The sequence below is a fragment of the Plectropomus leopardus genome, chromosome 4 (genome assembly GCF_008729295.1).
Source record: "Plectropomus leopardus isolate mb chromosome 4, YSFRI_Pleo_2.0, whole genome shotgun sequence".
NCBI classification, from domain to species: domain Eukaryota; kingdom Metazoa; phylum Chordata; class Actinopteri; order Perciformes; family Serranidae; genus Plectropomus; species Plectropomus leopardus.
In genome coordinates, this window is record NC_056466.1 from 29,121,235 (window position 1) to 29,135,056 (window position 13,822).

Genomic DNA, 13,822 nt, shown 5'->3' on the forward strand with positions numbered 1-13,822 from the left:
TCTTAGACGTCAGGGCATTGCTGATTAATCAGGTAGCAAAGGTGTTGGAATAAAACATTTTTTGGTGCATTAGCATTATTGCTAAGCATTATAAATTAGAAAATCAACGTTTCATTGCAAATTCAGCACTATATAAGCATCCGTTTGCAAATGTGCCCATGATAAATTACACCCTTATCATGTATTATTCCATGATTTCTTACCACTGCGTAAGCAAATCTCTTATTTATTAGCACGCTATGTAATTATAATTTACATGAATTTCACACTGACGTTGTGTAAACTTGTTGATTTGGCAAAAGCTGTGGTTTTATGTGTATTTGTGCACGTGTGTCTGTGTGTGTGTGTGTGTGTGTGTGTGTGCTTCTAAGCAACAAAATGACTATTGTGAGCACAGCTCCAGGTGCCTAGCAACCGAATCGCTCTGTTTCCTTGGCAACAGTTGCCTCGCACTCACTGTGTGGGTGATTGGCAGCCTTGACAACGGAGACGGAGTGACACTTGACCTCGCGTGCTGAATGGGAGAGGAGAAAGAAGGAGCGAGAAATAGAAGAGAGGGGGAGGGAGTGGGAGGTTGGGGGGGGCGAGCGGGAGACAGACGAGAGACTAAGTGATAATCATTCTCCATTGTAATCATCCTCCAGCATGTTTCATAAGGCGTCGTCAATACCTCTCCAGCTGGGGTCCATCATCAAACACAATGCACGGTGCGGCGCGCGCATGCACGGACACACTCTACCTGGGTGGAGAGCCCAGGCAGGCACTCCACATCTCATCTATTATCACTCAGCGCTGCATGGTGCACAGCCCCTCTACACTGTGTCTTCTTTCATTTGTGATCCGCTACATCCTGCGCTCTGTGGGGATGAATGGATACTGGACTCCGAAAAATGTGTCACGGTCACAAATGCCACAGGAGAGCAGATCAGAAGCCGAGACGTTTTACTTTGAAACTGGCACTGCCAGGGTCTCTGACACCTTTGAATTTAAGTGCTGCAATTATTAAAATGTGTTTTTCTGTGTTTCTCTATCCATTCACTGGCTGCCATTGTACTGGGTTGTAAAAGCTATGCTGTTCAAGGTTGACTACACTTGTGTATATTCAACACTATAACTGAGCAAAATCAAATAAAAAAAAAAAAACAGATTTGGAAGTATTTAAGTGTGTTCTTTTTTTCTCATTTAACTTTAAATCTATAAAAAATTAAGTTTTACTACACTCAATTTAAGCTGCTTATTATCTCAGCTTGGACACTGACTGAGAAATGTTTGTTTGTTTTGTTTTTTAAAATAATTTTCAATTTCTTTAGCTAATCTAAAATCCAAACTGCAATTCTGGTGGTGCTCGCTGCTGTACAGGATGTTTATGTCATGTAAGATTTAATTGCTGCCTTTTGCCCCTCCCCCAATGAAAAAAAGACTTCAATTCAACTAGATCACACCAAGTTCAAACAAGCACAGCTTGATCACAAAAGAAAAATAAAAGCAAATCAAAGAGTGACGCTCGCTGAAAATTAAAGTCTATTAAAATGCAGGACATTTAGTTCATTATACAATAAAAAAACAACCAACCAACACATACCGCTATCAAGTTTTATTTCTCTTTTATTTTAGAAGTCACACCTCATAACAAATTCACATTTTAAAATACAGCTTTCTTTTTTTGGTATTCAACACATATGGCTGTTGCATAGGAAAATATTTCTCAATACTTAATACTGCTGCTACTACTTAGCGTTTGATTTAATAAGATCACACTGTTTTGATATGTGCTCATTAATGAAAATCATGTGCACTCATCAAAATTTTATTTCTTGAACAAAAAAAACAACATACAATCAACTTTAAACTGATTTACCCTTTGAAATGAGCAGCTAAGCGTAAATCATGCACATTTTTTTCCATTCCTCTCTCCAGTGGAATGACCTAGTGTTGCGACACAACCGTCTTCATGAGGATGAGGAGGGCTGTGGACATTACCCGTAACATTAGCCTGAATTTAACGTTCAGCCAAAGATAGAGCTCACTCCCACCGACACTTTGCAAAGTCAAAGAGCCAAGATCGGAACTCATTGTCTTACAATCCAGGCCTCTTGTAAAAATTATTCCTGCACCAAATTTTCCAGCAATTAAAAAAAAAAAAAAGCAGGACACATTTTTGTAATCTTCAATAACTACTATTTAAAATAAAGAAAATAAAAGAAATGTTGAAAATAGAAAGCCCTGCTTAATGTGTAAAGATAAGTTATATTGCAAATAATTATATATTTTTTATAAATCTCAAGAATCAAAGCTAGAGCTGTGGGCTGAGACCTCACAGGGCAAAAGCCTGAAGACAACAGGAACACTTCAGAGCCACTTTGTGCCTGAAGACCACATAGATCAATCTGCCGTTAACGCAGCTGTAAATCTCAGCTGACCATATGAAAGCCTCTGACCAGCTTGATCCTAACGGGCCCAGAACCATCAGCCACATCCTCATCCTCTTCCTGAAAGACATCCAGCTCCACGAGGGCTACTGATTGGCTGCTTCACAGGCATCGATCCAATCACTGTACACGTCAACCGGCTCTGACAGATCTGAAGAGCAATGGGTTAAGGAGAAAAGGAATTTTGCTTCGTAAGTGTAGAAGTTTATGTCAGTTCAGGATGATATGAAATTTAGAGATCAGCACAGAGGTCTGATTAAATTATTACCAAACTCAGAGAACCAGTTTCTGTTTAAACAGGGTGTCTACAGGTATCAGACACCTTTCTGATCATTTCTAAACACATTTTAGAAGTATGTAGGCCCGTTGAGGGGCTGCTTTTATGCAAGAATATATTCATTTTACTAAGTTTGGTCAATCTACATTTTGCCAACATGTAAATGCAAGAGTACAGTAAAAAGACAGTATAAGGTTCAGCAGTAAATTTAAAGACAGGTAACATCAGAAATGTGGACTTTCAGGTAGAACAGTTTGATTAATTTTGACAAAAAATATTATTTAAACGATGGATACATTAAATTAATAAAACATTTGAGGAAATTAGGACCTCAAAAATTCAAATTTAATAGTATTTAATAACTTTCAAGGCCTAATATCTATAAATTTGAATGTAAGACTTTTCAAGGACCTGCAGACACCCTGTTAAAGATGATATTTGGCATCAGATGTGAGACCCACCTCCTACTCAGTTATGTGTTATCAACAAAGTACTTCCACATTCAGCCAGTGGTATTTCAATATGCATATTTTTCTGTTTAGTTTTAGCCGTATGTTAACAATTTGTCATCCAAAAACTGAGCTTTTTCAAAACAGTCTCCAGACTGGGTACAATGAAAAAAAAAAAAAACAAGCTTGGCGTTTCGTTTCGTATATACGAGAAAAACTGAGCTTTTGCAAAACGATGACATTAGCCCGCCAATGAGAGTTGGGGGCTTTGTAGCAGTAAAGTTAGGGAACTTTCTGTCACCCCTAATCTTCTCTGTGATCGCTCATTTTAAATGTAATTACAGCCGAACATACAGCACAGCTGCTGTCAATAATTTATGGTGTTTATGGTGATTTTGCGAGACGATGTGGTGCTCATGAAATAATGATTTTGTCAGCACTACAGTGCAGCAGCTTGTGAAATACCGCTGGTAGTATTTATGAGCTAACATGAAATCCTGATTTCAGACTTGTATTGTTAGTCAAAAGAAACATACAAAGTAAGACCAACTAAACAGTGAATTTGGGGGAGGACTCCATCGGGGGGAATATTCCTAAAATAACCACGGCATCTCTACCTCCAAATATACACGTCAAGATGGGGTCTATTTGCCAAAGAACTTTTCACTATTCAACTTTATTGTGCACTATCTACAAATTAGACACAGCGTGCTCAAAATAATAATAATAATAATAATAATAAAATGAAATGAAAAATACTGAATAAAAATATAATTAATTAAATTAATAATGATAATAATAATAATAATAATAATAAAATAATAATAAGAATAAGAAGAAGAAGAAGAAGAAGAAGAAGAAGAGAAGAAGAAGAATATACCGGATGAACAAAAAAAATACAATTTCCAAGAAACTGTGCACCATCTAATAAATCATTGTTGTCTCTCCTGATCAAACTCCTATCAATTATATTCTAATAGGGAGACTTTAACTTCTACCAGAGTAATTTTCTGGCAAGATATCTGTGCGTTTGCTCAAATTTGGCTTTCAGGTGCTTCCTCCACCACTGGTAACATGTCAATAAGGATACAGGTAATGGGGGTCTGGAACTCCTCCAAGCAGACTGTGCAGGATATTATCCCAGTTATTTCTGCTTCTCTCCCTGTTGACAGAGACAAAAATAAAGTTGGCAATATATCAAACTTGAAGTAGATTTATTGGAAAAAACGGTGTTTGGTGATATGTTACGTACATTTTGACATCACATGACTTCTCGTGGTTGCAGAAGGGGACAGGTGAACTGAGACTCCAGATCTCCTGTCAGCTTCTTCTTCGGTTGGGGCTTTCTTTTGGACTTACGGCGACCCATTGCACACAAACTGAGTCAAGTATGTGTGTGAAAGAGACAAAACAACAGAGAGCTTCAACAAGGAGCACACACGCCACCAAAGAGAAACCAAAGAAAATATCCGAGAAACTCTGACAGGAAAACAACTCTCCATACTGTTAGCAACTAAAGTTAGCAGGCTATCGTTAGCATGTTTGCTGTTGATCTCGAGTACAACATAAATCGCCTCACAATGAAAAGACAAGTTAAACTGACTCTGGTAAGAAAACAACTTTAAACATGCCTCAAATATTTGAAGCTACTAACTGTGTCGTGACTGTCAAGTGTTGTCTGGTAGGAGTTTGGTGTTGTTTACCTCTCTTGTAGAAAATACACGTTGCTGTAAAGGGGAACAGGCTTCCTGATAGACCCCGGCACCAGCAGCTGTTTGCGTGCAATGATTGAGGAGAGCGTCTGCTTTACGGTCAGTGATTGGCTGTCTGAAATGTCAGTTAAGATGATTGGCAGTGACGAAACAGCGTCTGACACAGCCTCTTCCCGCGTGTGGCGACAGAAGCTAACTCCTCAGGTGAGTTGTGATGTCAGAAAATACTCTACAGTTTATGTTTTGACATGTCCTTTGACATTTTTTAGGACAATTCGAGTGCTAACTTTGTGTAGCGTCGCAGTGAGCTTGTTTAAGTAGAGTTTGTGTCCTAGTTTGTCTTCATTCCTCAGTATTTGGTGTTGAAATCACCAACACCTTGTGATGTCCTCGAAGAGCTAGAAAACAGTTTTTTGCCGTCAGACAAATGTTTCTGGTGGAGTACAACATTTGCAACTGTATGTAGCGGTGCAAGACAGTTACAAAGTAGCAGAAAATTGAATTCTGTAGTGAAGTAAGAGTATTTATGATAAAGTTAGTTTTATTTATATTTTTTTTCAAAATCTGTACGGCATAGGAAGTCCCCAATACAAACCCTCAACAGGAAAAACAATGCAAAAAACATAAGGAAGAGCACCTGCGGATGGACCAGTGACAGAGGAATTATTTACATCCTATACTCCTGTACTTTTACAATATTACATAAGAATTAGTTTTCTAAATATGAAATAAGTTATAGTATGTAAGTACAACCAGGAAAATGTAATAATTAAAAATAAAAGTACTCAAGTATCAAGTATCAATTTAATTAATTAAAAATTATTAATATAAAAAAAAACTAAAAATATTACCAAAATGATTGTCGATTAACTTTCTTCTCAGTTGACTTTAACATGCGCTAACAAATAATGGCAGTGGTGTAAAAAGTACAATATTTCTCTTTGAAGTATAATCAAGTAGAATCAGAAAGTGGCATGAAATTAAAAATAGTCAATTAAAGTAAAATCACCTTCACCTGGTATTTAAGCAAAGTATTTGATTAAATGTACTTAATTAAATTCCACCTCTGGGATGGATGAATGGAGGAAGCACCTCAACAGTGTACTTCAGGAGGACAGCAATGCTTTTTTTTTCCACCATTGTATTCAATGTTTGGTTTAAGTAGTGCTGAGAAAAATAGCTTGCCTGATGTTAATTTAGCTAAATTTGTTTTTTATTTTGTTATCATTAGCTTGTTTAACTGCACTTGTTAATCCAATACACTGAATACTGCAGTGTAAAGTAATTAAGTACATTTATTCAAGTGCAGTACAGTTTTTGAGCTACTTTTGTTTATATTGAGTTGTCCAGGGTTATGCTACTTAATACTTCTCACTTCTACTCCACTACACACAGAGGCAAATATATGATTTATTCCACCCAGTACATTTATCAGAGGGCAGGAGTATAAACTATACAGATATATAATAAGATTCCAATAATATTACATATGGAAGAGTCTCTACCAATCAGCCCAATGCATGCTTTTACAATCATACTTTAACTACTTTTTGCTGTTAATACTTTGTATTTTAACTTAAGAGGAATCTTAAATGTAGTACTTCTACTTTTCTTTTTTTTTTAGCAGTATTAATATTTTCTTAAGTGACAGGTATGAATACTTTTCTCCTCATTGACTGAATACTACTATTGAAAGTGTATACGTCATTTTGAACCATTCCAGTCAGGATGTGTTGGTGGCGTGCCAAATCTGTCAGCCGATATAAAAAATGAATATTATGTTGCTAAAAGGTTAAATAAACAATTTATAAACTGATATAATAGAGGTTTTAGGAGAGTTATAGATGTTCTAAGGTGACATTAGAGCTCCAAATCATTTTTTTTAATCACTGATTGGATGATTTTTTTTCACAATTTGGCTTTTTTATTTTGGTCTATAAAACATAAGAAGTGGCTATGTGTACTATGTTTCCCAAAGTGACATATTGAAACAGACTACAACAAAAAGATCTGAAATTTATGATTTAAAACACAAAATAAGAAGCTGCTCTTATGGATTTCATCAGGTTTGCCTCACACTGCAAAAAACACATGCAAAACAGACAGTATAATCATGATTTACTATTTATGTCACAAAAATGTCTAAAATGATTTAAGACAAGGCTCTCAGAAACATTTTATCATCATACAAAGTTTAGAAGCTTTCGTTATACTCTGTGTTTGGTTCTTAAACATTATTCTGTGATGCAGTTATTGTCAGTGATGTGGACGTTGAAGGCGGCCGCTCTGGGTGTGGTGGCCCTCACTGTCAGTGTGGAGCTGCTTGGCTGGCTCGTCCGTCGCCTCAGGCCTGGAAGAATCCTCAATGAGGTCCTCTTCTTTCCCTCAGAGGTGGCCTGTGTGGAGCACATCTTCACTCCCTCGTCGCCTCAGTAAGTGGAACATAATCTCTGCATTGAGTAAAAGGAAGCTATGTGTGATTTACTCCGTATCACTGTCGAGTGTGTTGTGATAATGGCCACTAATGCAGAAATTCATAGCCCCTTGATGCTTTTACTAAGTGGATTTAGTCCTGCAACTGCCATTCGTCATCCCAATCGTTTTTCACTTGAGAGAGGACTAATACTTTACCTACTGAATACATTTTTTTCCCTACAAATTAGATCTTGAAAACAAAATTTGAACCAAAGTATGAGCTATTTGTATTTTTGCCAGCTGTGCTTTGTTGTTGTCAAATACCGTATTGCAGCCTTCGATTTAGTTCCAGTCTTTCTTGACAACTTGGGTAAGCAGTTCAGTATATTGGGATATTATGGATTTTTGGCTGACCCTATGGAAGATCAGCAGGTGATACAATAAGTAGGCACACTCTTATTTTGCCTTATTCTTGGCTCTTCCAGCTCCTGTCTCTGCCCAATGCCTCATGGTGTGGAGACCTCTTTCTCCCGTCTTCTCCACTACATCCTGTCCTCTTCATCTTCTCTGGACTTGTGTGTCTTTGCCTTCTCCAACATGGACCTGTGCAGAGCTGTGCTAGCACTGCAGAGCAGAGGAGTCACCGTCCGAGTCCTCACTGACAAGGACTATGCTGCCATCCAGGGCTCCCAGATAGGGGTCCTCCGCAAGGCTGGTAAGGAAACAGATTAGTTTATTTTCTTAATCTTGTGGAAGTACGGCTGGGCAATATGGCCTTTAAAAAATACCACATTTTAAAACTTACTGGTACTTATGGTACTGTAAAAATACGGTACTGTTTTAATAGAGTAAAATAAAGTACTGTAATGATAAGGTTAAATTAAGTACTGTTGATAAGTTTAAATAATGTACTATAATAAATTAAGTGAAAGTAGTGTTGTAATACAGTTTAATGCAGTTGCAGTATAATATGATTTATATAATACAGGTTTTGTGATAATAAAAAAAGTTAATTAAAGTACTGTTAGAATAAAGGTAATTTAATTAATGTTTTAATAAAGTTAAAGTACTGTAACAAAGCTAAATAAAGTACTATTGTAGAGTTGGTTTTTTTTTATAGTAATGTAATAATAAGGTTAAAAAAACATTATTATAATGGTTATGGTCAAAAATAAGCAGTTAGCAAAAAGATAAACCATTATGGTTGCTTTGTAAAATGTGAGGATAGATTCACTGTGGGCTGGAAAATAGCTAACAATTCTCCTGTTGGTATATTAATATTATTTGCAAGCTGCACTGGTGCTCCATGGTTGCAAAATGGTCTGTCAGGAGTCCTGTAATTACAAAAAAAAAAAAACATACCTCGCCTGCTCACACACTGCCACCCAGGAGAGAGTGTGCTGGATGGGCAGAGGAGTTTTTGGGACATATAGTGTCTGTGCCTGTAGTTTTAAAGAATTACTCAGGCCTAACAGTTTACACTCAGTGTTTGCAATATAGTCATTTTTTTTATACATCTCAGGTGGAAAAAGCCACAATGCACTGAGTATAACTGATACATCGTCCATCCCTGTTGTTGAGTATATATGTCTTTATGCTGTGTGACTTAAGCAGTCACTGTAAGGAAGCATCCTTACGCCAAAACAAATTACAAACAGAACCCCAGAGTCATATTTAGCTCTTCTAGAGATATTATTTGTTTCAAAAGTCACACTAACCTCTGTGGAGTCATTATTATGGACAAAATTCACTTGAAATACGGGAAGGATGACTCTGGTCTCGCTCAAAAGCAGGTGTTCCCTCTGTGTTCTCGGACCATCAGTGTCATTGTCAGTAAGTCCCACAGGGGTTCGTCAGCGGTGAATAGAGAGATGATGGGAACTGTCCGGGTGAACGGATGTTTCCACCACCAGTTCTCCCATGATTCACAGTAATCACACTCTGAAAGCTCTGAAAGATTTTGTGTCACATGTCAGACTCACACTGTCTCACTTTCTCCCTCGGCTCTCTGCATTTAATAAATTACTGCCACTGTATATTGTTAAGCAAGAATTAAGTAAGTAAGAAATTGGCAACCAGACAGCGAATTTCATTAGGCAAAGTGTTTCTAAGTGTTTGTGTTTGTTGACTGCAAACCTTGTGAAAACCACTTTGGAGCAAGAGACAATCAAGCCCTCTTTTCATACTCTATCTGTTTTGTCTGCAGAAACCTTTTTTATCTTCAAATAAGTGAACGTGACAGGCACCTATGCGCAGCGCTTTGGATAAGTTTGCAGTCACTGGTGTGGGTAGTTCAAACATTTCCCCCAGAAGGGAAATATCAAATGATGCACACAGGCTCTGAAAGGGCAGGCTGAAATTAAAGGGACATCTCCTGGACTGTCCGTGTCCAAGGGTCAAAACTGGAAAAACGTCAAACTTTAATTGCCAGTTGCATTTACTTTTTTCCCGTCATTTCTGGCATTTTTTTTTTCATGTTCAGATGAAAATATTTTAAAAAGGCATTTATGGAGAGCAATTAAAGGGGGCCAAGAGGACATGTTTCTTGGAGGAGAAATGGACTCTTAAAAACACATTTCTGGTAATTGTTTTTCATTCCCTTTAAAGGGGCATGCACTTACCCTTTCAAGAGAGAATTTGCATGTCTAATTTCTCTCCAAATTTTGTCTGCAGTCCAGTCTAAAAATTACCAGTCTCCAGTGTGACACGAAATGAAATCATAAACTCTACCAAAGTAATGCTTCTGTCAAAGTTAGTTTCCATTCCACACAACCTAAGAGAAACACTTTCTGCACAAGAGATTAGAAAAATAAGTATTCATACCACATTCGCCATTAAAACCAATGTTATATTTTTGATATATTGTATATGATTGGTTTATGTAAAATAGCTACTGCAGTTATTTTGTACACTAATTTTTAAAACAGGAAATGGCACATCTGAAGTTACAGGGTTCCCATGGTCATCAAAGTTATGAAATTAGGAAAATTGAAATTCACAGAATGTTTTGGAAAAGTTTTGAATATTTGTTATTTGGGCTCTTGTTTAAAAGACGTTCCTTGTATTACTAATTATAAGTCTAGTGTTGCACTGTGTGACTGTTGAAATGTCGCCAGCATCACCTGATGCACATGGACCCGACCGGCATCATGTCATCACCAAGGCTACGCCTGCGAGAGAAACAGGAAAACGCTGTTGTGTGGCGAGCTGACTAAGACTTTCACACATTAATACATGTACACGTCCAGCAGCTGTGTTGGGCCGTTGTTTGACTCGGACGGGATAAGACGCAAGGGACATGACGGTGATCAACCTTCCGGCAGGGTTACAAAACATTTATTAAGCATATTTATAAAACAAACATTAGTTTAACAAGAAATAAATGCTAACAGACGTGTCAGAGTTCAAATTTAAAAAGCCATGTTAAATTGCATTGACATCTGCAGGATCTTTGTCTTTTTTTCGCTAAAAAAGGTGCTGCCTTTACATTTTGTACCTGTATGTGCTGGTCTGGTCAGGCTACTGACAAATGAAGCTAGTTGGTGGGGGACTGTCAGAGGAGTGAGTAAAGATAGCAGTTTGCTTATCTGCAAATAGTGCACGTTTGATAAATATTGGCTTTATTGCTATAAAGGCCCACCCGTTTTAAAGTACTTAAATAAAGTCGTTGAATTGGGGTAAAATGTTATGGAAATGTTTTGAAAATTAATTTGTAAAAAATCGAGGAAACCCTGAAGTTATTGAGCATAATAAACATACAAATGTGAAATAAATATAAAGGCTGAAGTTTGAAATATTTTATCACATTTTCAGGCTTCACTATAGAAAAAGATTTCTTCCACTCAGTGTGGGTAAGAGAAATAAGCGTCTTGTGATTTTTATGGAGAGGATGAAAACTTTCATGTGACTTTAAATGTCAGGTCCCGAGTGCTCTGAGCTTTTGATGAAATGATGTTGCAGTGGAGCTGAATAGTCTGTTTTTGTGAAAGTGCAGAGGTTTAAATGCATTTAGATGCCTATATAACCGCTCTGTGTTATAACTCCTCGGGTCAGATCATCACTGTCCATTTAGAGACTCTTCATGAGGCGTTTCAGTTGTAGAGGAGCTCTTCGGAAGTAAAGCAGGACTATTTATTCACACTTCTCCTTTATGTATTCACACACAGCACCATATGTAGTATTCAACATCTCCACATTATTGATATCTTTTGTGCACAAACCGTCCAGAACTACATAGCAGATAGTGGAGAAGATCAATACATCTCTAAGGCACTGAGGAATATTTTCCACTCTCTTCCCTGTCTACCCTCTGCTCCTCAGGGATCTCTGTGCGCTGCAATGTGGACTCCGTTTACATGCATCACAAGTTTGCAGTGGTGGACGGCCGGCTGCTCATCACCGGCTCCCTCAACTGGACGCTAACAGCAGTGCAGAGCAACATGGAGAACACCATCGTCACACAGGAGCCAGACCTGGTGCGGCCCTTCGTGAGGGAGTTCCAAAGGTTGTGGGTGCACAACGATCCAGCTCGAGACCTCCACTCAAGTGAGCCAAAACCTGCACACATTACCACCAGAACATGACTGATTAGAGATGATGAATATTGAGTCAGAGTTCATCCAACCTTTGAGGTAAATCTATTCAGGCAGACATAATTTTATCTTGTCATGTGGAGCTTTGACTCCATTATGTCTCTGGAGGACTTAAAGTGACAATGTTACGGTTTAAGATGCAGAAAGTTTCACAGAGTTTCATTTTAAATATGTGTCTGATTTAGCAGGCCGGATCTGCAGTTAAGAGTTCCTGTTTGATTTAGTTGGGTGATTTTATATTTTACTGTTTGCCTACAAAAGGGTGATATCTATCCAAAACATACATGTGGTCCAGTTTTAAAGAGGAAAAGCCGTGTTCGTGTTATTTTTTAAAATTCAATTTTGTGTTGTCACAGGTTGGTATTTTGCAAATACAGCTGTTTTTTTTTCTGAAAGATCTCCACTGATGTGATCAAATTAATCTTCTTTCTTCATGGCCATTATGTAATCAATAATCTATTAACCCCCCCCCCCAAAAAAAGGGGATTATAGAGGCTACTTAAGCATTTGAGTTAAATACCTTTATTTAAAAACTAATACACAGTCCACCTTGTGTGTAACTCCACTCTAAAAATCCAGCGTATTGTTTAGGGTGTGCTGCTGCAGTCTCAGGGACGATGTTTGCCAAGCACCAATAAAAACCCTCTTTTACTGCAGTTCTGGCAGGTCTGTTGCATCACTGCCCCGCGGCTGTAGTTTTTCTCTTGCTCCAACATGATTTACCCTGTCTTAAATTCACAGCAAGACCTAGCAGCACAGAAACATGCTGGTATTCTCAATGTTTAACAATACCATCCTTTGAGGTTTTACAAACTCAACGAGAGCAGATCTGGTTTGGACTTGATTATTGCGCCGGGGAGCATGACTCTGCTGCCTTGCTCACAGTTAGGATGATGCTTGTTGATAAAGGCCAGGACTACCAAGGTTTGTCTGGTTCAAGACTTGTAATATTTAAGTGAATTACATCTTGAAGTTCAGCGTATTAAATGAGAATGTTAGACTATGAATCAGCTGCTCTATTTCAAACACGGTATAAAAGTGACCGATTAAACTGGGAGGTCATGAGGTTGAATGAATTGTCAGTGAGTAATGCGTGCGCCATTCATTCAACACAGTTAACAGCAGGGCAGCCTGAAGTTTACTATTGAAACTGCATCAATTACGAGATAATAATACCGGAAACGGGGTGATTTAACGTTCAAAATAAAAGCGTGGAAGCGCAAACGCTCATGCAAAATATATCAATGTTGGCCAATACTACTTCTGTTAAAAAAAATAGCAATTGGAACATTGACAGAATTTTTCTGCCACAATTTGGGTAATTGATGAATTGTTAAAGTAATTTGTTATGCAAAAATGCCCAACATTTGACATTTGAAGTTACTAAAATGTAAAGCATCACTGCATGTCCATGTTTTCTGTCATTACAAATGAGACATCTTTGTTTTATTGAATGATTAGTTTGAAAAAAGTGGCTTCTAACCTCTTCTGCTAACCTAATTTTTTTGCATAATTCATCCAAGTATGAAAACCAAGCACTAATACAAAACTAATGGACTAATAACAAAGTTATTTTGAATTTAATTGAATTCAGTGGAGTGTTAGAAAGTATTCCTTTTCAGATCATTTTTTTCAATAAATCATTTCAACTTAAAATTAGTAGTGACAGCTCCAAACATTAGCTTTATCACTGATGTACATAAGCTCAGTATACATATACTATACTGTGCTACACCATAGTAACAACACGTCGCAGAATCGCAAAGGGGGGGAGGAAAAACAACCTCCAGCATAAAATACTTAACACTGCGGACATGCACGTGTAGTTCAGACCCGTGCTCCGAAGTTGCTTAAACAAATAACCGCAAATGCTAAGAAAACGTGTTATTTTATTTTGAAAGTCGTCACCGGAAACGCCGTGTATATATTCCGGCTGCGTTGACGCGGA

General features: G+C 37.7%; 2 protein-coding genes across 2 annotated transcripts; one reads left to right on the plus strand and one right to left on the minus strand.

Moving 5' to 3' along the window:
- Positions 1-1,773: 1,773 nt before the first annotated feature.
- LOC121942428 (transcription elongation factor 1 homolog) lies at positions 1,774-4,931 on the minus strand. Its single transcript, XM_042485627.1, is given in 6 exon segments — positions 1,774-2,580; positions 4,246-4,300; positions 4,302-4,317; positions 4,408-4,445; positions 4,447-4,534; positions 4,859-4,931. Coding segments are annotated over 5 exon segments (252 nt in total). The 5' UTR covers positions 4,525-4,534; positions 4,859-4,931; the 3' UTR covers positions 1,774-2,515.
- Positions 4,932-7,120: 2,189 nt separating this feature from the next.
- Positions 7,121-13,818, plus strand: pld6 (phospholipase D family, member 6). The gene is made up of 4 exons (XM_042485056.1): positions 7,121-7,299; positions 7,768-7,997; positions 11,603-11,827; positions 13,776-13,818. Exons 1-4 carry the CDS (start codon positions 7,130-7,132, stop codon positions 13,814-13,816), a joined length of 666 nt encoding a protein of 221 aa, XP_042340990.1. The 5' UTR covers positions 7,121-7,129; the 3' UTR covers positions 13,817-13,818.
- The last annotated feature ends 4 nt before the right edge of the window (positions 13,819-13,822 follow it).